This window comes from Bactrocera dorsalis, chromosome 3 (genome assembly GCF_023373825.1).
Source record: "Bactrocera dorsalis isolate Fly_Bdor chromosome 3, ASM2337382v1, whole genome shotgun sequence".
Taxonomy (NCBI): domain Eukaryota; kingdom Metazoa; phylum Arthropoda; class Insecta; order Diptera; family Tephritidae; genus Bactrocera; species Bactrocera dorsalis.
Window position 1 is genome coordinate 84,069,496 of NC_064305.1, and position 22,696 is coordinate 84,092,191.

The 22,696-nt window shown below is 36.6% G+C and overlaps 5 protein-coding genes across 8 annotated transcripts; 4 read left to right on the plus strand and 1 right to left on the minus strand.

The window, feature by feature from the left end:
• The first annotated feature begins 1,065 nt into the window (after positions 1-1,065).
• Positions 1,066-2,409, plus strand: LOC105227784 (uncharacterized). The gene is made up of 3 exons (XM_011207294.4): positions 1,066-1,222; positions 1,715-2,071; positions 2,155-2,409. The coding sequence occupies exons 1-3, from the start codon at positions 1,175-1,177 to the stop codon at positions 2,383-2,385; spliced, it is 636 nt and encodes a 211-aa protein (XP_011205596.2). The 5' UTR covers positions 1,066-1,174; the 3' UTR covers positions 2,386-2,409.
• Positions 2,410-4,669: 2,260 nt separating this feature from the next.
• LOC105223650 (uncharacterized) lies at positions 4,670-5,649 on the minus strand. The gene is made up of 3 exons (XM_011201458.4): positions 5,491-5,649; positions 5,103-5,414; positions 4,670-5,020 (listed from the first exon to the last, which is right to left on the minus strand). The coding sequence occupies exons 1-3, from the start codon at positions 5,542-5,544 to the stop codon at positions 4,739-4,741; spliced, it is 648 nt and encodes a 215-aa protein (XP_011199760.2). The 5' UTR covers positions 5,545-5,649; the 3' UTR covers positions 4,670-4,738.
• A 2,337-nt stretch (positions 5,650-7,986) lies between these two features.
• On the plus strand, positions 7,987-8,908 carry LOC125777015 (uncharacterized). Of its 2 annotated transcripts, none has more exons than XM_049450779.1 (4): positions 7,987-8,116; positions 8,178-8,486; positions 8,569-8,773; positions 8,807-8,908. In XM_049450779.1, exons 1-4 carry the CDS (start codon positions 8,063-8,065, stop codon positions 8,836-8,838), a joined length of 600 nt encoding a protein of 199 aa, XP_049306736.1. In that variant the 5' UTR covers positions 7,987-8,062; the 3' UTR covers positions 8,839-8,908. The 2 variants fall into 2 exon arrangements, with proteins under 2 accessions (XP_049306736.1, XP_049306735.1); XM_049450778.1 differs by having other exon boundaries at positions 8,569-8,760; positions 8,791-8,908.
• A 6,670-nt stretch (positions 8,909-15,578) lies between these two features.
• LOC105227783 (uncharacterized) lies at positions 15,579-16,862 on the plus strand. 2 transcript variants are annotated; one of them, XM_049453561.1, is made up of 4 exons: positions 15,579-15,714; positions 15,791-16,102; positions 16,185-16,638; positions 16,681-16,862. In XM_049453561.1, exons 1-4 carry the CDS (start codon positions 15,661-15,663, stop codon positions 16,740-16,742), a joined length of 882 nt encoding a protein of 293 aa, XP_049309518.1. In that variant the 5' UTR covers positions 15,579-15,660; the 3' UTR covers positions 16,743-16,862. The 2 variants fall into 2 exon arrangements, with proteins under 2 accessions (XP_049309518.1, XP_011205595.2); XM_011207293.4 differs by having other exon boundaries at positions 16,185-16,862.
• Positions 16,863-19,644: 2,782 nt separating this feature from the next.
• On the plus strand, positions 19,645-21,879 carry LOC105227794 (mucin-2). 2 transcript variants are annotated; one of them, XM_011207304.4, is made up of 4 exons: positions 19,645-19,691; positions 19,760-19,841; positions 19,921-20,280; positions 20,357-21,879. In XM_011207304.4, the coding sequence occupies exons 1-4, from the start codon at positions 19,660-19,662 to the stop codon at positions 21,770-21,772; spliced, it is 1,890 nt and encodes a 629-aa protein (XP_011205606.4). In that variant the 5' UTR covers positions 19,645-19,659; the 3' UTR covers positions 21,773-21,879. The 2 variants fall into 2 exon arrangements, with proteins under 2 accessions (XP_011205606.4, XP_049309517.1); XM_049453560.1 differs by having other exon boundaries at positions 19,772-19,841.
• The last annotated feature ends 817 nt before the right edge of the window (positions 21,880-22,696 follow it).

A 22,696-nucleotide genomic window follows, 5' to 3' on the forward strand; every position in this document is an offset into this window, starting at 1 on the left:
TGGTTTGACAGCTAAACCTCTATAAATTTCTATACTCAAAAAATATCGCTGATATTTTCGAAAGGTTCAGTAACTTTTCCGAATAAGGCAACTGTTTTCGAAATAAATTGCACCAAATTTTAAAAGTAATTTCTACGTCAATCTGAATGAAATTAAGAAATACATGTATGTCCTTGATTTGATAGCAGTTTTGACAGCTGATTTAACAGATAGTTTGACAGCTGATTTGACAGTTTGTTTTACAGTTTTACTTCAAAGAATTTCTATACTATACAAATATCAGTGATCTTTACAAACTACTCAGTAAATTTCTCGAACAAGACACAAGTTTTCAAGATAAATTGTCCAGATTTTTAGAAAATGTTATACACATGCCTTTGACAACTGATTTTACAGATAGTTTGGCAGCTAATTTGACATTTGTATTAACAACTACATATCTATATCTCTAGGAATTTCTGCACACTGGTTTTTATAACCTCAAACTATTATAAGACATTTTTTAAATGTGGCACAAGAGAATTTATTTCATAAACACAGCACCTATTTTTTCTAAGAGCAATATTGGCATGTACCCACCCAATAAAAATACAACGCCGACACGTGTGATTTTCACAAAAGCAAAATACAAGTAGCAAATAAAGATGTAAACAAGTGATAAGAGAATAGTATAGATAATTGCAGAAAAAGGTATGAATTAATATCACCATACAATGAGTCATGTAATTTATCTAAAAAACAGCTTCATCTTTCATCGCAATCGTGACATTTTTTATCGAACACACTAATTTGCCATTCCACCAACAATTCTCTGCATCTTCGCCGAGAATTCGATCAAGCAGATAGCTTATATGAAAGTTGTCATGTTTGTATGTTCGGAATATTAAAATTTGCTACCAAATTTGCATACATGTCTATAGGTACACACCCAGATAAATGAATATTGATGTTTTTGTGTATTTTATCTAAGCATCTGACATAAGCAATCAACAGCATTTTCAGATAATTTCCGTTCAGAAACAGTTGTTTGTTTTCCCTTTTTCGAAAATACTGCTATAAATACTAAGGGACATGTGGAAAGCAGTTCAAAGTACAGTGAAGTGTTGAAAGCGGTGAGAATTTCGAAGCGTATTCATTAGTATATTTAGAGTTTCAGAATATTATTTCCGACAAAATGCAACTAATCGGTTCTGCAGTGCTAATGACAGTGTGCTTTTTGGGCGTAAGTATGAAAAAAGTGAAAATTGAAAAGTTATTCCATGAGCTCGAGCGGTCGCTCCAGGTTAGAATGTTAGCTGACATAAGAAGGCGCATTGTAACCACAAAATGCATCTTCTTCATTATCACTTCCGGCTCAGTTAGCGGTATCTTAGATTTACAAAACTCTGAAAGTTCCTTGTTAGCTCTTGCGAAGCTTTCATTGGTAGCGTCGAGTGTGCTTTCCTTATGGTAACCACATGATTGTTACTGTAGGTCACAAAATGTCAGAGAAAATATATGCATAGAGAAAAGTTAAAGAGTGAGAAGTGGAGGAAATGAGCCGAAGGTATTTCTTGACAAAAGGGCGCATTACATCCATAAACATATAGTTATTTATAAAAATTTATGAAAGAGAAAACAAAAATGACTGTTGATTTACACCATAAATTTGCACCTCCAAATTTAATTAAAAATTTAATAAAAATGCCTCTCTCACTTCCCACATTCATTTCAGACTTACGCCGTTCCCAATTACATTGAACCCCAAAAAGCTGATAACAATCAGAATGAGGTCATTGGTTTACTCGTCGCACAGATGCGTTCGGCCTTAATCGATACGCGCGCCTTGACGCCAGCCGAGTCCACATGCGCCACAACATACAACAATCGCACACAACAAATTAACAACTTGCTGACGACACAAACGAATGCCTGTTTCGAGAATGCCAATCGTACGCTGGTGGCCAACAACCAGACCGCCAACGCCACCATAGCCAATATAAGGAAAAATTTGCAAACAGTGCAACAACAATTGGCCAATTGCTCGGCAATAGCGGACACTAGCAAATTCCTGAACTGCACCACAGCTTCGGTAAGACTAAGAAAACATGCAAAAGTCGAAACTTTTCAGTTCATTTCTATGTTTATATTTGTTTTTTTATTTCCTATGCACAGTTCGACAAGAACATTCAACTGCTGGACGAAGCCAACTCTCAGGCCTACCAAGCGGAGGCACAGATCGCCGCCAATCAGTCGTTAGTGATCGTCGTGCGTCAAGCGTGTGTCAGCGCAGCCATCGGCAGTGGCAAGACCAATCTTACGCTGGCCGCTAATGCTTATCAACTATGCTTGAGCAATATTTCTAGTCAGCGCATGGTTGGCACATCACTCGAGCTGTTCAACTAAGTTGTGCACTGGAATGATGATATACATATATTATATGAATGAATAAAATTTTTAAGCAAAAATATTCTAAAGTTGTTCGGTGATTGTAATTTTTACGTGAAAGTTCTCCAGCTTTTTACACAAATAGTACTACAAAGTATAATGATAACGAAGAACACTTCAGTTCAGCTGCACTCTCAAATCATTACTCACACTCTCATTGACGCTCATTAACATTAGGGAGATTATTAAAAGCGCTATCAAACAGCTGATACTGGTAAAGATAATTTTTATCTTTATATGTGTGTGCGGTTGTAGATACATATATCTATATATAGTACTTATTTACCTTTTCACTTAATTTTGTTTTCATTTGGGAAATAACCATTACGAGCATGTGCTTAAGCTAACTGACTCATTTATTGACAAAACAACGCACAAATAGACAGCGAGTCTAATCAGTACAATTATTTATTTATTTCAAACTTTCTTTCAATGACATAACAAGGCGATTCCAACAGAAGATCAATTCCGAAGAAAATGCGATATCAGATTTATAAATTATCAATTATTTCCGTTTGCTAAACGACGAATATATAATTTATTTATAATTTGTCACTTAGTTGACTCAGAAGAGAGAGAATATTCTGGTAGGGTAGTTCTGACTGGAGTTGACTCTATTTGAAATTACTAACCTGTTGATGTTTCTGAAAACTGAACTTCAAAGCTTTATTGCATGATTGAGCCTGGCCCAGCTACGAAAATAAGCCAGGATAACTTATAAGATAAATGTTGAGTGAGTTCTTGTTGTTGTAAAAACTATCCATATACTGCTTTCTGTACCCGTCAGCGTGTTGTAGCAATGTTCTCTTAATGTTCCTAGGGGATGGGACCGCTTTAAACAGGCGACTGCAAGGCTGGTTTCTGCGAAAACAACTGAGCACAATTTGCTTGAGGAAAAGTGTAAAAAATCGATGAAAGACATCAGAATCAGATCATATCAAATATTCTGTTATAGTTTGGAGTGCGCTGTTCTGATAGGTCTGCATCTTCTCCATCTGTCTCCTTCTGCATCCAAGTAATCAAATTAAGGCTGTCCTCCACGGTCCTCAAATCCAATCCATACTCATTAGTCCAATATGGTGGCTGTGGAATAGACAGTGACGAGTTCCAAGACCTTTTCAATTTCTACATCAGCCGGTACTACGATACCGGAATTGACCCAGATTTTACCCGACTAAAGTATTTCGTGGAACTAACCCTGTATAGACCTTTTTTGTAGACAATGGAACTCAACTTTTCCGGTTATGTGTATACGTTAGAAAGATAAGCAATAAGTGGGCCTATGTAGAATCTAACAAAGTATGACCCAGATTTTTTTTTTACTCGCATTCGCCATGGATTTACAGTAAAATTGCCGAAACGGTAGATTTTTCTAATCAATCCCTGTCAAATTCGATCAATATCATTGTAACGTCGTTAATAATACTTCCATTGAAACAAATGTAATTATATGTATTTCATTATCTTGAAACTTCATTATATTATATAGGTACTAAAAAAGGTGTTAAAGAAAAATCGAAAAATATTGCCTATAATAAAAAAAATTCAGTTCACAACGAAGTGGTAAGCATAGTGAAATCTTGCGGTATTCTGCAATAAGGGATGCACTGCGTATCCTAAAAACTATATCAGAGAACATAAATCTCCAATCGAAGCCTTGAGTTGTCTCTGTCTTCTTTAAGGCTTCTACCTTAAATTTATTCATCCCTATATAAGGTCTAGTAAAATTATTACTTTTCTCATATTTCGTTATGTAAGTGCAATTGGGTTACGATACATGGCGTTAGGATAGTAAGATCAATAACAATTAACTTCGGCTACACCGAACCTATAATACACTTCACGGGTTCAAGTTTCCCATACAATAACCTAATTTGGAGGGACCAGTTTGTAAAGCAGCTGTAAGGGTTCGATCTGAACAGTTGTTTGGAGAACGTAACGCAGCCTTGGAAAATAATCCATGTCTAAATTCGTACATATAATGTCTCAAGAAATGAAACGACTTCTAGACAATGATTTCAGTTTGTTCGATCAATTCGCATGCTAGCTATATAATCTGTCAAGTCAATCAGTCAAGTATAGTCCATATAAGTTATATCTGTCAGAGATATTGGATATCTAACAACTTTCCCTGCATATTTGACCTAAATCGGATAAGTCTACCTATACTAAATTATTCCAAATAACGTAAAAGAAATGGAGTAAAATCTAGTAATGAGACCTGCTAATGAAAATATAAGTGTTGAAATGGTAATGCACTTTTTATTACGAAAATGTAGTACAATTCACATATTCTTGAAAATATTTGCATTTAAAAAATTTCTGGAACATTTAATAGGCTTGCTATGGTCTCTTCTGCCTCTGAAGAATCAGAACTTGAGTTTGCTGTGATTTCTTCTGCCTCTGAGGAATCAGAACTTCCTTGTTCAAGTGCTGATGTAACTTCCGAGTTTCGCACTAAGCAAACCTCAAATTTCACATATTCACCGTGTACACTTTTGAAGAGTTCTTCTGTGCGGAAGAATATTTTTGCATAGTCAACTGGGGAAAAATTACCGGTGTGAGCCTGGAATGCCCGGACCACTTTTTGCATCTGAAATTGACATATTATTATTACAAAAAGTTGTTATTATAAATCAAGCAGATGTGCTATTCTAACAATATTTCCTACATACCGCCGAGAAGTAGCAATCATTGCTTTTCTTTTGTGCTTCGCAGTTGCTTATATTTGCTAAGAATTCCGTACGCACTTGACTTGGCTTTTCGAAATTTTCCTGAGCGACAGTTTGTTGAATTCTCAATGCCTGGCGATAGTCTGCCCCAGCATCGGCAATGTCTTTCCGAATAGAACTATTGAGCTCGTTAGCACAAGCTTGATGAGCGGAAAGTGGTTCACTTGTAACGTCTTCCACCGAAAATCCAGTTGAATTAAAAGTAGCGTCAAAGAGGTCAGAGAAAATCTCTGAAGCATTCAGGTTGGCGGAGACCTGGAAATATAGATTAATTTGTTATTAATTCTAACTTTTTTCATTAGCTGAAATCGTCCTTTATGGTTTCACTTACACTCCTGTTTTGGAGCACGAGGAGTACTGCGATCAATGCCAATGTAGCTTTCATTTTGGTCACTATGAGTGTCACTGAGGATGTTCGGATGCAGCGTGCGGCTTTTAAATGATTTCTCAATGCAGTTTTGCAATTTTTACGATGTCGTATAACTCCAATTACAAATATAAATATTTATAAATTTTTTAATGTAAATATTTGTGTTGCATTACTGCCGGATGTTAATATAATATGGTTTCTAATTTTTTTATTAATTCCATATACATTACATATCTAACCCTTGTTTGCTACCACGTTGGCTTTAAACACCATCTTTCTTTTGAGAGAGCAGAGAATGCTTTGAAGCTTTGCATACAGCTTCATTATTTGAAGCAGCTTTGGAGGACCGACTATGATTTGAAACGATAACTTATGTTTATTCATTTAAAGTGGGTTTAAAAACAGGAAACGTAAAGTTTGGAAAGCAGCTCGACCTATGATCAATTGTGTTCTTAAAGCAATAGCCCTCATGTGAACATTTCTTATATTGAAGTGAGGAGTTTTTTCGGGAAGAATGAGAAGAAGAAGAGAGTCCCTCTGGATGTATCGAATATTAAAAGATCAAGTATCGAAAAGCAACCTAAGGTCCTTAAAAAAATATGCCAAATAAGATTCTATCCATAAAAAATGGACGCATCTTTAAAAAAAATTCCATTCTAGGGATGTGTGTTCTTACGTGGAACTTCTTACTGCAGCTCCTTTAATTTCATTAGTATTAAAACACCAATTTTAAGACTAACTTTCCTTGGCTATTTATTTTTTAGTCCACATATACCTACATTCCTTTGAATTATGTGAATGATCCTATCAAAAATAACGTTACTAAAGGGTTAACAATTGCGAGTTGTGAAAAATAGTGCATAAGTTTTCCTTTTATCATACAGTAAAAGTTATATAATTATCTTTTTGCTGTATTTGAGTTAGGGGTGCTTGGTAGAATCAGAGTTCATAAGCCTAAAATTTAGTATTTTATTAACAATAATTAAGCCTTATTACACATTACGTCAAAATAAATACAGTTTCCAGAGGGCTTTAGAAATATTTTACTTAAGTAGTACCTGTATTCTGGACAGTGCATATTATCTTTGCCACGAGTTCGTAATACCCAGAGGGAATCGTTGGAGTTTGTATGAAAGACAAATTACAAATAAATGATGAAATAAAATGTTGAAAAACTCAAGAAAAATCTATGTATGCAATGGAGTACTATCCTGGTGCAAAAACCAAAATTCACTCAAATAGTATTCCTTCTTGACAGTTTAGCCTGCCGGAAAGAATATGGAGTGCACTACACCACGATAATAGAAGAAAACTGTCAACATTCTCTAATTTTGTCTTGCTTTCACGTAGTTTTTTCAGCTTCGGTTCACCTTTGCCACGATATTCGTCCGATTGATCGTCTGCTTCCCAGTCGTAAGCATAGATCGGAAAGTATGTTCCACAGAAGTTAACACGATGCTGTTTTTCGAAAAAAACAAATGATTTTTCAAAATCGTTTTATCTGATCTTTCCCACATTTTGAGCAAGAACGCTGACTGTTAGTCGTTGGCTCTCAACAATCAACTCTTTCGTTTTAATAACGTCGTGATCATCACTTGATGTTGATGGTCGTCTTCTACGTGGGTCATCGTCAACACGTTCTTGACGCCTTTTGAATAATTTGCACCAATCACAAAACACATACAGACAAACAGAGAGGCAGATTGTCATAGCTAAATCGACTCAACCTGTAGCACTGATCATTTATTTGTAATAAATACTTCATACAGACTGCAACGATTCCTTCTGGGTATTACGAACTTGTGGCAAAGATAATATGCACTGTCCAGATTATAAATATCCAGTAATACTTAGGTAAAATACTTTTACAGCCTTCTGGAATCTGTATTTATTTTGACGTAATGTGTAATAAGGCTTAATTATTGTTAATAAAATACTAAATTTTAGGTTTATGAACTCTCATTTCACCAAATTAAGCTAGAAAATAATTATATAATTTTTACTGTATGATAAAAGAAAATCGTATGCATCGCTTTTTACAACTCGGGGATTACAAAATTATTAACCCTTGAGTGTTGCTATTTTTTAGAGAATTACTCAAATAATTCGAAGGAGTAAAAAGTTCCAAGTAAGAACACACATCCCTAAAACGGAAACTTCTACTAAAGATGCGTCGCTTTTCTAAAGGATAGGGTCTTATTTGGCATCTTATTTCTAAGGTCCTTAGATAGCTTTGCGATATGCAAAATTTCAAAGTCTTATCTTATCTCTCAAAAGAAAGATAGTCTTTAAAGCCAATTTCGTTGAAAACAAGGGTTAGATATTTATATGGAATAAATAAAAAAAGTTAGACATTAACATCCGGCCGTAATGCAACACAAATATTAACATTAAGAAATTTATGAATATTTATATTTGTAATTGGTGTGTAACTCCAATTATTATAACTCCAAAAATTACGAAGTGCATTGACAAAGCATTTAAAAGCACACGCTTCATCCGAACACCCTCAGTGACACTCATAGTGACCAAAATGAAAGCTCCATTGGCATTGATCGCAGTACTCCTCGTGCTACAAAACGGGAGTGTAAGTGAAACTAACGAAAAGAGTGAAAATTAGTAACAAATTAATATATATTTATATGTAGGTCTCCGCCAACCTGAATGCTTCAGAGATTTTCTCTGACCTCTTTGACGCTACTTTTAATTCAACTGGATTTTCGGTGGAAGCCGTTATAAGCGAACCACTTTCCACTCATCAAGCTTGTGCTAACGAGCTCAATAGTTCCATTCGGAAAGACATTGCCGATGCTGGGGCAGACTTTCGCCAGGCTTTGCGAATTCAACAAACTGTCGCTCAGGAAAATTTTGAAAACATAAGTCAATTGCATACGGAATTCTTAGCAAATATAAACAACTGCACACAAAAGGAAAGCTATGATTGCTACTTCTCGGCGGTATGTAGGAAATATTGTTGGAATAGCACATCTGCTTGTTTTATAATAACAACTTTTTGTAATAATACTATGTCAATTTCAGATTCAAAAAGTGGTCCGGGCATTTCAGGCTCAAACCGATAATTTTTTCCCAGTTGACTATGTAAAAATATTCTTCCGCACAGAAGAACTCTTCAAAAGTGTACACGGTGAATATGTGAAATTCGGGGTTTGTTTACTGCGACACCCGGAAGTTACATCAGCACCTGAAAAAGGAAGTTCTGACTCCTCAGAGGCAGAAGAGACAAGTTCTGACTCCTCAGAGGCAGAAGAGACCACAGCAAGCCCATTAAATCTTCTACAGTTTTTTTAAAAAACAATTGTTTTCAAGAATAGGTGACTTGTACTACATTTTCGTAATAAAAAGTGCATTACCATTTCAACACTTATATTTTCATTAGTAGATCTTGCTCCATTTCTCTTACATTATTTTGAAAAATTTAGTATAGGTAGACTTATCTGATTTAGGTCAAATATGCAGGGAAAATTATTAGATATCCAATACCTTTGACATATCTAATTTATATGGACTATACTTGACTGTTTGACTTGACTGATTATATAGCTAGTATAGGAATTGATCGAACAAATTCAAATCTTTGTCTTTTCTTGAGGCATTATATGTACGAATTTAGATATAGATTTACAAGGCTGTGTTATGTTCTCCGAACAACTGTTCAGACCGAACCCTTACAGCTGCTTTACAAACTGATCCCTCCAAATTAGGTTATTGTATGGGAAACTTGAAACCGTGAAGGGTATTTATTGCAAAATGCGGCAAGATTTCATAATGCATAGAGCTTAGGGTCGCGAAGGCCATCCGGCATATTTTGTTTAAGCGATCGCTGAAGTCTAATTGCTGCTTTTGTTCATCAGATGTGCGGTTAAAATATGTGTGATATAAATATGTATAAAACTTGATATTTCTCACCAGCAAACTTGTGCGTTGGATTTGGGGCCCGCCACGTAAAAAGCACTCCCAATGAAAATAGACAATAGCCACGCAACACCACTTAGATGACGTGCATATGCTACGAGGATCTAATATCAACTCGGGCTACTCCAGTTGTAGTATGGATACGCACCCGCTCCAGTGCAACAAAGCTCATCCGTCGACAAACACGTAAACGTTCGACGTCAAGAAACTACAATCACAGTCGATAGCTAAACTGCTGCTCTCTGAGACCACTCATCTGCAACTCGTTTTAAGAAAACTTTGAAACGACTTTCAAATTCCTTGCGTACAGCTGCAAACGAAACCATTGCATTTCGGAAAGGAAGAAAGAAGAGTTGGTACGATGAGGACAGTCATGTCGCAGTGGAGAGAAAATTGACAACCTACCTGTAGTTTCAGATGCTCAGAGATTGGCGAAGGTATGGATGAATGTGATGAGGTTCGAATAGCAGTTACTCACTGGGCGAAATACTGACAAAGTGCAAAATTTGGTGGATGGTATGCATACAGAGATGAATGAATACGATTTTTAAACAAAAATACTTGATTTTTTTATACTTGTTCAGTGATGGGAAGTTTTACGTGGCAGTTCTCATTTCTCATACGCAAATAATAGTAATAAATATGTGAATGACGATGACAGTTCAGTTCAGCTGCACTGTCAAATCATTACTCACACTCTCATTCACATTCACTCTCATTACAGAGACTATAAAAAGCGCTATCAAATAACGGGTGATTTTTTTGAGGTTAGGATTTTCATGCATTAGTATTTGACAGATCACGTGGGATTTCAGACATGGTGTCAAAGAGAAAGATGCTCAGTATGCTTTGACATTTCATCATGAATAGACTTACTAACGAGCAACGCTTGCAAATCATTGAATTTTATTACCAAAATCAGTGTTCGGTTCGAAATGTGAAAATCCGCTTTTTTATCGACAAATTTTGTTCAGCGATGAGGCTCATTTCTGGTTGAATGGCTACGTAAATAAGCAAAATTGCCGCATTTGGGGTGAAGAGCAACCAGAAGCCGTTCAAGAACTGCCCATGCATCCCGAAAAATGCACTGTTTGTTGTGGTTTGTACGCTGGTGGAATCATTGGACCGTATTTTTCAAAGATGCTGTTGGACGCAAACGTTACGGTGAATGGCGATCGCTATCGTTCGATGCTAACAAACTTTTTGTTGCCAAAAAAAATGGAAGAACTGAACTTGGTTGACATGTGGTTTCAACAAGATGGCGCTACATGCCACACAGCTCGCGATTCTATGGCCATTTTGAGGGAAAACTTCGGACAACAATTCATCTCAAGAAATGGACCCGTAAGTTGGCCACCAAGATCATGCGATTTTACGCCTTTAGACTATTTTTTGTGGGGCTACGTCAAGTCTAAAGTCTACAGAAATAAGCCAGCAACTATTCCAGCTTTGGAAGACAACATTTCCGAAGAAATTCGGGCTTTTCCGGCCGAAAGGCTCGAAAAAAGTTGCCCAAAATTGGACTTTCCGAATGGACCACCTAAGACGCAGCCGCGGTCAACATTTAAATGAAATTATCTTCAAAAAGTAAATGTCATGAACCAATCTAACGTTTCAAATAAAGAACCGATGAGATTTTGCAAATTTTATGCGTTTTTTTTTAAAAAAAAGTTATCAAGCTCTTAAAAAATCACCCTTTAGTTGATACTGGCAAAGATAGTTTCTATCTTCATGGGTATGTAGTTGTAGGTATAAAATCTTCAGATCACTACAATTTTAGTTAATATTTATTTACTTTTTTCCTTAATTTTCTTTTCATTGGGAAATAACCATTAAAAGCGTATGCTTAAACACGGTGATAACTAACATCAGAATTTTCGAATTATATATCATTTGAGGATGTTTTAAATTTAGTTTTAGCTGACACTAACTAAAATATGGCAATGCAACTAAGTCCAAGTTTATGACCTTCAAAATAAGTCAAGAAATTACCTAAATTGATAATAATTTATTAACGATATTATCGAATAATGTATGAATAAAAGCTATATGTTTCTTTTTTATACAAAGTTTTATCAGAAGATTAAGAAGTAGATACTGATTCTTGCAATTTCCATGAGTTCGGTTACACTCGAACATAGCACTTCCTTAATTGTCTTACTTAAAGATATTTTTATTGTGCCTAAATTACATAATTTATATACACGAAACACAAATAAGTTAATGCAGTTGCACAATTCAAGTTTACAAAAGAAATCTTTGCAAATAAAATGTATATATTATTAGGAAGAATAGGTTTATTATCATAAATAAACTATAAAGCGTGGCAAAGATACGAAACGACGACTAAACAGGTTGACCCAACCCAGTGAGGTTTTGAAAAACACATTTGTCGAGTTATAAATTTAACTCAACAAAAACGAACAGTATGTATCTAATGTATAAGTATATTGTTAGGCGAAAAAGTCCTTTCGTATTTTGTCATAGATGTCGTTTCAGTCGTGGAAAGGCGACAAATTAAGCTTCATTTAAACAAAAACTTCAATTCGGGAAAATTTGAAAAAAAAAATTACAGTTTTTCAAAAAATGAGTGAAAATATTGAAGGAATCCGCTACATGTTAAGATTTTTGTATAAAAAAGGGAAGATTGCCACGCAGGTCACCAAAGAAGTTCGTGAAGTTAATGGAGACGATGGTGTATCAGTTCGTGTAGCACAACAATGGTTCGCTCGCTTCCGTTCTGAAAATTTCGATGTGGAAGATGCACCTCGCTCTGGTCGATCGATCGTTGAAAAATTCGATGAAATTATGGAAAATATTGACCAGGATCGTCTTATAAGCAGCCATGACATTGCTAAGGAGCTCAACATTAATCATCAAATGTCTTGAACCATTTAAAAAAAAAGGCATCGAACCATTTCTGAAGCGATAGAAGACGAAAGGTGGATCAAATACGACAGTAATATGAAAAACAGATCATGGTCCAAGCGTGGTGATACTCAACAAAAGGTCGCAAAACCTGGATTGTCGCCTCGAAAGGTTACGCTGAGAGTTTGGTGGGATTGGAATGCAACACACCGCCATGAGCTGCTCCAGTCTTTTCGAACGATTGATTTTTTATTTTACTGGCAACAACTGATGATATTGAAGCAAGCAATCGAAAAAACGGCTAGAACTGATCAACAAAAAGACCTTGTCTTTCATCAGGACAACGCTAGGCCACACACTTCTTTGATGACTCGGCAAAAACTGGGAAAGCTCGGCTGGGAAGTTTTGATGCACCAACCATTTAGTCCTTACCTTGCACCATCGAACTACCATTTGTTTCGGTCAATGCAGAGCTCCAGTAATGGAGTAAATTGGCTTCAAGAGAAGCTTGTGAAAATTACTTATCGCAGTTTTTCGCCGAGGAAGTAGAAACATTTTACGCTAATGGCATAATGTCTCTGGCAGAAAGTGGCAGAACAAAATGATACATGTTCGGTTCTTTAAAGTTCAGTATAAATATAAAAAAAAAAATTAGTTAAAATTTGATAAGAAATACGAAAAGACTTTTTCGGCTACCCAATAAAATTAGGCTAATAAAAAAGCTTGTGTTCGATTTATGACTGTGTTGCCGTTAACGTATTAATATATGGAGAAAGTGTACACCGTTGGAAAGAAGAAGACAAGCAGAACTGCAAAACGCTATTTTCTCGCATGTGTTTTAATGGAACAAAGGTTGGCGCGTTTTCATTGGTCGAAGATAATTTCTTTCTTGATACGTTTTTAAAATGCTGTATCAGTTCGAGCCTTCAGCAGTATTTAATTCGAACAATTCATCAAAATTTTATATTAGTTATTTTGGCATACTTTTGCAGGTGCAAACGTTAGCACATTTGACGACAAATTCAAATCGGACGATTTGATTCGCTTGTTCATTGAAGGCAAAATTAGGCCAAACCCACAAAGATAGCAAATGATTTTGCAGGCGAACGAATTATAAATTTTAATTTTTTTATTTCTTTTGCAAATTGTTTGCTACAACTTTTTATTAAATTTTGTTGTTACTTTGTTCAAAATCTTCAATAGAATTTTAATAACATTAAGGGGTTATATCCACTTGTGATTTTCAAAAAATCGATTTTTTTTTTCATTTTGTTACCTATATTCAAGAATATTCTTTGAAAATTTCAAATCGATCCGACAATTAGTTTCGGAGATATGAGCGTATTACTAAGAACGTTTCCGAGCGTTCGAAAGTAGGCGGAGCACGTAAATCGTAAATCGTTCCCGAAACTTTAAACGCGTTTATCTCCAAACCGTGTTTTCAGAGTCGGTGAGGAAAATTTCTCCGAAACCGCTAAACCGATCGGTTTGAAATTTTCACACGACTTACTCAGATATATTTTTCAGGTAATGATCGAAGGAATAAGGTTTTGGACAATAATTTCGATTTTTTAAGCCACTTTGAAGTGAAAAATTTTCATGAAAAACTGAATTTTTTTTTTGAACAGCCGCCATTTTGTCAAAAATCAAAATTTTGACTAGTCTTTCGATCATTACCTGTATTTATTTATCACAAAACTAAATATTTTTGGTTTTTAGTTTTCAGATAATTTGGACCAGAGATATCTTGCTCACCGCCAAGCACTTTTTTTTGGACGTCTCTCCGCAGATCATCTACAGGAGCTAGGGGATCCAATATTTTTTTAAATAAACCGCTGATTGTTAAAGTACATTAAATTCTGTTTAAGTACATTTTTTCCATTAATGTATAAAATAAAATGCCTCTTTGGAAAAAATTCACAAAAAACGCGTTTTTTCTGCCTCACAAGTGGATATAACCCCTTAACGATATTAATAAATTGTATTTCCTACTCATCGAATATCGACCACAGCCGATCCTAGTCTCAGTAATTGATGATAATGACATGATTATTAAAATTTCTGTAAAATAAAACAAGGAAAAGCGTTAACTTCAACTGTACTGAAGCTTTAATATCCTACACTACTACTTGCTTGTCGCATAAAGGATATAAATTTATCTTCACTTTGATATGATCGGCCAGTTGCAGAGCACTTGTATGGTATAATGATTCGATATGAAAGATAAATATAGGGAACATAACGTTGCTTTGAAAATAATCCCTGCTGAGTTTCGTATAAAAGATTTTCCATACAAGAATTTGATTTTCATCGATAATTGGGACGGTTCCAGCAAATCAGTAGCTTCTTGGCAGGGAAGAGTATCACATTGATATCTCAAATACTCAGGAACTAGTTATGCAAAGCTAAATCTAAACAACTTGTCAAGCTGATCATTTATTTGTAATTTATATTACACACGGTCTCCGTTGTTTCCTTCTGGGTATTACGAACTCGTGGCAAAGATAATATACACTGTCCAGGTTATAAATATCAGGTAATACTTAAGTAAAATATTTTTAAAGCCCTCTGGAAACTGTATTTATTTTGACGTAATGTATAATAAGTCGTTATTAGTGTTAATAAAATACTAAATTTTAGGTTTATGAACTCTGATTCCACCAAACACCCCTAACTCAAATGTAGCAAAAAGATAATTATATCCCTTTTAGTGTATGATAAAAGGAAAACTTATGCATTGCTTTTTACAACTCGGAGATTACAAAATTATTAACCCTTGAGCGATGCTATTTTTTAGAGAATCACTCAAATAATTTGAAGGAATATAGGTATATACCCACAAAAAAGACAAAAAATCATGGAAACTTGGTCTTAAATGTGGCTGTTGTAGTCCTAATGAAATTATATAAGCTGCGTTAAAAAGTTCCAAATAAGAACACACATACCTAAAATGGAAACTTCTGCTAAAGATGCGTCGCTTTTCTTAAGGATATGGTCTTATTTGGCATCTTATTTCTAAGGTCCTTAGATACCTTTGCGATATGCAAAATTTCAAAGCCTTATCTGTTCTCTCAAAAGAAAGATGGTCTTTAAAGCCAATATGGTAACAAACAAGGGTTAGATATGTATATAGAATAAATAAAAACAGTAGAAACCCGATTATATTAACAACCGGCCGTAACACAAATATTTACATTAAAAAATTTATGAATATTTATATTTGTAATTGGAGTTACACAACATTGTAAAAATTACAAAAATACATTGAGAAATCATTTAAAAGCCACACGCTTCATCCGAACATCCTCAGTGACAGTCATAGTGAACAAAATGAAAGTTACATTGGTATTGATCGCAGTACTCCTCGTGCTCCAAAACAGGAGTGTAAGTGAAACCATACAGGACGATTTCAGCTAACGAAAAAAGTTAGAATTAATAACAAATAAATCAATGTTTATAGATCTCCGCCAATCTGAGTGCTTCAGAGATTGTCTCTAATCTCTTCGACGCTACTTTTAATTCAACTGGATTTTCGGTGGAAGTCGTTATAAGTGAACCATTTTCTGCTCGTGAAGCTTGTGCTAACGAGCTCAATGATTCTATTCGGAAAGACATTGCCGATGCTGGGGCAGACATTCGGCAGGCATTGAGAATTCAACAAACTGTCGCTCAGGAAAATTGTGAAAACCTAAACCGACTGAAAAAGGAACTCGTAGCAAATATAAACAAGTGCGTCGAACAAAATGCAAACCATTTTTGCCATTTCTCGGCGGTATGTGGGAAATAATGTTATAATAGTACATATACTTGATTTATAACAACAACTTGTTGTAATAATATTATGTCAATTTCAGATACAGCATACGATCCGAGAAATTCAAGCCCTCAGCCATAATCATATTCCAGTTGACAATGCACAAATATTCTTACGTTTAGTAGAACTCTGCAGGAGTTTAGATAAAGAATTTGCGAAATATGAAGTTTGCTTATTGGAACACCCGGAAGTTACATCCCTAAAACCACAAGCCTCGTCAGAACCCCCAGGCTATTCGCTGAGCACTGAGTCAGAACCTACAGCCTCTTCGCTGACCACTGAAAAAGGCAGTTCTGATTCCTCAGAGACAGAAGAGACCACAGCAAAGCCAAGTTCTGATTCCTCAGAGACAGAAGAGACCACAGCAAACCCAAGTTCTGATTCCTCAGAGACAGAAGAGACCACAGCAAACTCAAGTTCTGATTCCTCAGAGACAGAAGAGACCACAGCAAACTCAAGTTCTGATTCCTCAGAGACAGAAGAGACCACAGCAGGCCCAAGTTCTGATTCTTCAGAGACAGAAGAGACCACAGCAGGCACAAGTTCTGATTCCTCAGAGACAGAAGAGACCACAGCAGGCACAAGTTCTGATTCCTGAGAGACAGAAGATATTAAGCAGGCCCATTAAATCTTCTAGGAATTTTATAAAATACTATTATTTTCAAGAATATGTGAATTGTGCGACATTTTCGTATTAAAAAGTTAATTACTATTTCAACACCTATCTTACTTATTCGTAGGTCCAGCAAGAAGAGCTTCATTTCTCTTCTCGTCGGACTCATTTAAGTATCTCACATATTGACCGATATTTATGGTAAAAAGTCTACTATATATACTGGGGTCTAAATATTCGGTACATAGCTGTTTGAACAACTTTTGGTCATAATTTATGGAAAATTTACGGTTATTAGATGGCGTACGCGAAATGCATTATTCCTGAAAAATTTGCTGCACTCATTCACTCCTTCCTAGACTGTGATTACTACCAAAGCACAGTCATTACTTAAGCAGCACCTTATTTTCCTGCAAGCAATTTCTGTTTGGTTGTTTTTTGCTTTCTGCGAGTCACCTACTTAAAACGGAGTCGGAACTGAAACAATATACCTATTAAATTTCGGACTATCAACTTTTAGCGCGTACTGAATGACGTTCATAGTGGAACCACTATCTTCATTTACTTCTTCTCAGTGAATGGCGAACTTAAAGTCTACACACCACCAATAGCAGAACGAATGCTCGAGTTGACACTAAATGAGTTATTTATGTGCTGTCCCACTCTATTCTCAAATACTTCTTCAAATAGGGCGTGTAAAATGTTTTGAGGCAATCATAATTTTTCTTCTTTATATATGAACATTTCTTAAGTCTTCATGAGTTCAGCTTTTTAATTTCCCTTAGTCATTACCCACTTAGCGTGGCACGGTCTCACTTAACAGCACACTTGTCGACCGTTTCGCACCGGATGTGGTCAATTGCTTACTAATAAACAATTAATCAAGATAAAAGCGTCGTGCGATCGAACGCTAACGTTAAATATTCAATACTTTATCTTTGGATCTAGTTCGAGTTTCGGAAACAAATTGCAGATGTCCATAAAATTGACGACAATCAAATGTCAGGTGTTTCCACAGCTGGTCATTATAAATTTATTAGATAAAGCTTTTTGTTATTTAAATAGCAACGGAATATTTGAGTTATAAATAAATTGTATATTCCAACTAGCAACACATCAGATTATCTGAACAATAAAGCAGCTTTGCGGGGTCGGGCTCAATCACGGAATAAAACTGTGAACTAGAAACTTTTAGTCTTAAGTTATCTCATACATAGTCAGCTACAGTCGAAACTATACTACCAGAATTGCTTCACACTTCTGAGCCTACTGCAAATTACAACTACCTCCTTCACCCACTCCTCATCTCTTCCCCTCTTCTCATACTTCATACTCCATAATTTAATGCGAACAAACCACGAACTTTGTTTAAAGGATCAAAGTGACTGAAATGAAAGCTACATTGGCAATGACGTTAATACTCTTCTTGCTCCAAAATAGGAGTGTAAATGAAACCATGAAAACAGACGAAAAAAGTCAAACTTAATAATAAATTAATATATTTTGATAGATAACCGCCAATAAGTATATTCCAAGGATTGCCGTCGGCATATATCAAGCAATTTTTAATTTAAGGTTCTTTCGTAATACCACTCTCCTAGAAACTACCTTCCAGATTGGCGTGAAAGCTGGGGCATTCGATGTTTACAAGCTTCTTTGAAGTCAAATTTTTTTACCAACAAATGTAATCGCCATAAACGCTATTAACATTGGTTCTTGGCACTAGATTTGGAATGAAAGTTTGATGCGTTAAAGATTCCAAAACGCGCTCTTGGAGCTTGTTGCGAATCATTATTGATGTGCGCGGCCTGGGCTTGTCCTGATGGCCATTTCTGCGCAATTGCTTCCTTCAGACGGCTCAATCGTTAATATTACAAGTCCAAATTAACGGCTTGACTGTGATAGTAGACCCCGCTGGATTAGGTACCAATTCCACCATAGCACATAGAAAATCCTTTCTGGCTGTCAATTCTGGCTTGGTCATCAAGTTGTCGTAAAAAAGATTTCTTTCACAACTATTAGGCTCCCACTTCAGTAGTGAATCGATTTCGTTTCGATTCTCAGATGAAAATTCGATCGATGACCCACTTTTAGCTGAAATCATTGTGAAAATGGGCAAAATCTGTCTACAGTCTCAACTACTTCCTATTTTGTTTGTTGCTAAGCCTTATATTCGGCTCATTTTTAGTTGATAATAGAAATCAAATTTCGAAATAAGAAGGTCATATAATCATTACCCGAGATTAAGCTTAATTTTTGTGACACTGGTAGCTTAGAACATTAAGATCATTTTATGTACAATATGATCAAATTTGACCTGGACTGGCAAAAAAAAAACTGATTTCCGGGCATTCAATAAAAATGTTTGGCGATTTATGTGTAAAACAGAAAATCCGGGCCAGGTATGATCATATGTAATGTAACCTCATACCTTGATTATCATTCCATTGACAAAAAAGACGGTTTCCATTATTTTTGTTGAATTAGAAATATGAATATATGTTTATGATTTCCAAAAGCAAACGGTTGAAGAAAACAGAAACATATTTATTAAGATTCTCAACTGATAAGTCAATTCTCGGAAGTATGACTGGAGAAACAACACCCGATCGTAGGCCACCAAACACCAGCAAGCGCCCACCAGAAATTTCCGCCTTTTATCTAATCAGTCAAGAAATTCTCGGTATTTTCATGCAAAAGCAGCAACACAATTTATTGCCATTGCTTTCTGTTGTGAAGAGATTCAAAAATGATAAAAGCCCAGTTAAAGAGAAAAAACAAAGCAAAAGAGTCAATGAAAATTTATTTACCTAGGGATTTCCGAAAAGTGAAATCATTCATTATATTAATTTATATTTTTTGCGAATGTCATTGCTGTTAGTTTACTTATCTCAATGCTCAAATGTGCCATACGTTTGGACGGCGTTATCTGTGGTAAAAATGAAATAGTTTACTAACACTTTGATAAACAGTTATTTGATATAATATTTATATATAAAAAGTCGAATTTCCAGTGCCAAATCAACAGAACGAACGATGAGGTGTACATGGAAGGTGCTGGCAGTTTGTCTGCTCTTGCAAAGCGTAAGTCCAAATTACTTTCAGAGATCGGTGCGGGTGTACTTTCCAAGAATTACAATAATAACAAGAACGCTTCTTACAGGTTTACGCTTACCTACCGGTGAACAATGAATCACTAATTCCGAAAGGTGCCGAAATATTGAAGGAAAATGCAGAAAAATTTTTCGATGCATTATTTACACCGTCACAACGAAAGGATTCATCTCGAGGCGACTCTGCGCTCCAGGAAATATGCGGTGACTTATATGCTGAACAAGTAGAGGCCACTTTGTATATTAGCGGTTTTGGCATTAGGCAATGTATGCATGTCGATATCTACCTACTGGAAGCGTACATGGAGTTTCATGGCGTTGAGGAAATACAGCAACAATTTCTGGAAGGCATTGAGCAATGCTCTCTGCGTAATCCAACCAATGCCGAAATTCAATGCTACTCCCGTTTGGTAATTAAATGAGTATTTATTTTGGTGACGCAAACTTATGATTTTATTTGTTTATTTGTTTTTATTTTATATCCAGATCTCTAAGCTTTTCAACGAGCTGAACTATCTTTCAAGTGATTTACCTCGAAAAGAAGAAAAGTGCATAAACATTAAATTGGGGCAAATGGTGCGTAAATTGGCGAAGGTATCCGATAAATACGAACGCTGTCTGTCAATTAGTAGCTCTAATAATGATACATCACCGCCACCACAATGGAACTCCACTTGGTCCCCTCCTAACGCTACTTGGGCTCCACCTAACTCTACCTGGGCTCCACCACAATTGAACTCCACATGGGCCCCTCCTAACGCTACTTGGGCTCCACCTAACGCTACTTGGGCGCCACCGCAATGGAACTCTACTTATGCTCCACCACAATTGAACTCCACCTGGTCCCCTCCTAATGCTACTTGGGCTCCACCTAACGCTACCTGGGCTCCACCACAATGGAACTCTACTTATGCTCCGCCACAATTGAACTCCACCTGGGCCCCTCCCAACGCTACTTGGGCTCCACCACAATGGAACTCCACCTGGGCCCCTCCCAACGATACTTGGGCTCCACCTAATGCTACCTGGGCGCCACCGCAATGGAACTCCACTTGGGCTCCACCTAACGCTACCTGGGCTCCACCACAATGGAACTCCACTTGGGCCCCACCTAACGCTACCTGGGCTCCACCACAATGGAACTCCACTTGGGCTCCACCTAACGCTACCTGGGCTCCACCACAATGGAACTCCACCTGGGCCCCACCTAACGCTACTTATGCTCCACCACAATTGAACTCCACCTGGGCCCCTCCCAACGCTACCTGGGCTCCACCTAACGCTACCTGGGCTCCACCACAATGGAACTCCACTTGGGCCCCACCTAACGCTACCTGGGCTCCACCACAATGGAACTCCACTTGGGCCCCACCTAACGCTACCTGGGCTCCACCACAATGGAACTCCACTTGGGCTCCACCTAACGCCACCTGGGCTCCACCGCAATGGAATTCAACTTGGGCTCCACCTAACGCTACTTGGGCACCACCGCAATCGAATTTCACTTGGGCTCCACCAAACTCCCCTTGGAATCCACCTAATGCTACCTGGGCGCCACCACAATGGAACTCCACCTGGGCCCCTCCCAACGCTACTTGGGCTCCACCTAACTCTACCTGGGCTCCACCGCAATGGAACTCTACTTATGCTCCACCACAATTGAACTCCACCTGGGCCCCTCCCAACGCTACTTGGGCTCCACCTAACGCTACTTGGGCTCCACCGGAATGGAACTCAACTTTCGCTCCACCCAACTCCACCTGGTCTCCACCACAATGGAACACTACTATTGTTGGAAATACTACCCAAGTATCAATCAACGCGACTACTGAAAGCAATGACGTTACTGCAAATGTGCCTTGGTATAAAAAAATCTGGCATGATATTAAAAATACTTTCTAAATATATATGAATAAATTTTAGCAGTTGAAGATCACTGCATCAATTCTGAGCCAAATGGCCATACAGAATATTTGTAAAAATAAAAATAAGGCTATGACAAATAAAAATTTTATATTTTCTTTTCTTTTATGATGAAATTATACAAGGTCGTTAATGAAAAATTAATCAAGGGGACGACACATTTTTTTTTTTTTTCAAGAATAATGTAGTTAAGCAAGAGTCAGGCTATACTGGCGCATTAGACTTAGTTTTCCTTTTCAAATTTTCAGTTCGAAAACTTGTAACGAAGTAACTATATGGTCCCAATTAGAAAAAATAATTTTTACGCTGTCCCACGCATTTCACTAGTTCACTTTCAGTAATATGTACAGTCATTGACATATTTGTATTCTGAAATATCAACATTTCTTGAGTCATTGCTCATTCAGTTATTTAACTTCCGTTTAGGTATTACCCATTAGACGCCACAGGGTCTAAATTAACAACAAAAGTAATTACCCACTACTTATAAACAAATTATCAAGATAACAAATGCATATGTTTGCTTTGAATGTGCATTTACTGAGAGTCCCCCTTCAGAACGCTAAAGTTTATTATTCAGCACCTTATCTGCGGATCCACTTGAAGTGTTCGAAAAAAATTTCATCAGTTTTTTTATTCAGCAATAAAATAAAAATTCTTGGAGTGCAACAATAGCGACTAGAGAGACATCTTTCTCAAAGGAGACTTCTCGCTTCCTCATTCACATAATCATTGAGTCTTTTACAGTGGGCCTCTCTTAAAAATTGTTTCAATTCTTCGGAGACTATACTTACATTTATCATGCCAACATATCTGATGTATCAGGAGGCCTAATTATACTTTATAGCACCTTATATTTAAAACGTTACTTAATATTTATAAATTGACTAATATATTCCATAG

Excerpts from the sequence above, each read along its gene's own strand:
- LOC105227784 (XM_011207294.4), top strand. The coding sequence starts at position 1,175 with ATGCAACTAATCGGTTCTGCAGTGCTAATGACAGTGTGCTTTTTGGGC. Across the intron at positions 1,223-1,714 it reads TGACAGTGTGCTTTTTGGGC|ACTTACGCCGTTCCCAATTA; the intron begins GTAAGTATGAAA and ends CATTCATTTCAG. Across the intron at positions 2,072-2,154 it reads TGAACTGCACCACAGCTTCG|TTCGACAAGAACATTCAACT; the intron begins GTAAGACTAAGA and ends TCCTATGCACAG.
- LOC105223650 (XM_011201458.4), bottom strand. The coding sequence starts at position 5,544 with ATGAAAGCTACATTGGCATTGATCGCAGTACTCCTCGTGCTCCAAAAC. Across the intron at positions 5,415-5,490 it reads TCGTGCTCCAAAACAGGAGT|GTCTCCGCCAACCTGAATGC; the intron begins GTAAGTGAAACC and ends CTATATTTCCAG. Across the intron at positions 5,021-5,102 it reads ATGATTGCTACTTCTCGGCG|ATGCAAAAAGTGGTCCGGGC; the intron begins GTATGTAGGAAA and ends TGTCAATTTCAG.
- LOC125777015 (XM_049450778.1), top strand. The coding sequence starts at position 8,063 with ATGAAAGCTCCATTGGCATTGATCGCAGTACTCCTCGTGCTACAAAAC. Across the intron at positions 8,487-8,568 it reads ATGATTGCTACTTCTCGGCG|ATTCAAAAAGTGGTCCGGGC; the intron begins GTATGTAGGAAA and ends TGTCAATTTCAG. Across the intron at positions 8,761-8,790 it reads GAAGTTCTGACTCCTCAGAG|GCAGAAGAGACCACAGCAAG; the intron begins GCAGAAGAGACA and ends GACTCCTCAGAG.
- LOC105227783 (XM_011207293.4), top strand. The coding sequence starts at position 15,661 with ATGAAAGTTACATTGGTATTGATCGCAGTACTCCTCGTGCTCCAAAAC. Across the intron at positions 15,715-15,790 it reads TCGTGCTCCAAAACAGGAGT|ATCTCCGCCAATCTGAGTGC; the intron begins GTAAGTGAAACC and ends CAATGTTTATAG. Across the intron at positions 16,103-16,184 it reads ATTTTTGCCATTTCTCGGCG|ATACAGCATACGATCCGAGA; the intron begins GTATGTGGGAAA and ends TGTCAATTTCAG.
- LOC105227794 (XM_011207304.4), top strand. The coding sequence starts at position 19,660 with ATGTGCCATACGTTTGGACGGCGTTATCTGTG. Across the intron at positions 19,692-19,759 it reads TTTGGACGGCGTTATCTGTG|TCGAATTTCCAGTGCCAAAT; the intron begins GTAAAAATGAAA and ends ATATATAAAAAG. Across the intron at positions 19,842-19,920 it reads TTTGTCTGCTCTTGCAAAGC|GTTTACGCTTACCTACCGGT; the intron begins GTAAGTCCAAAT and ends CGCTTCTTACAG.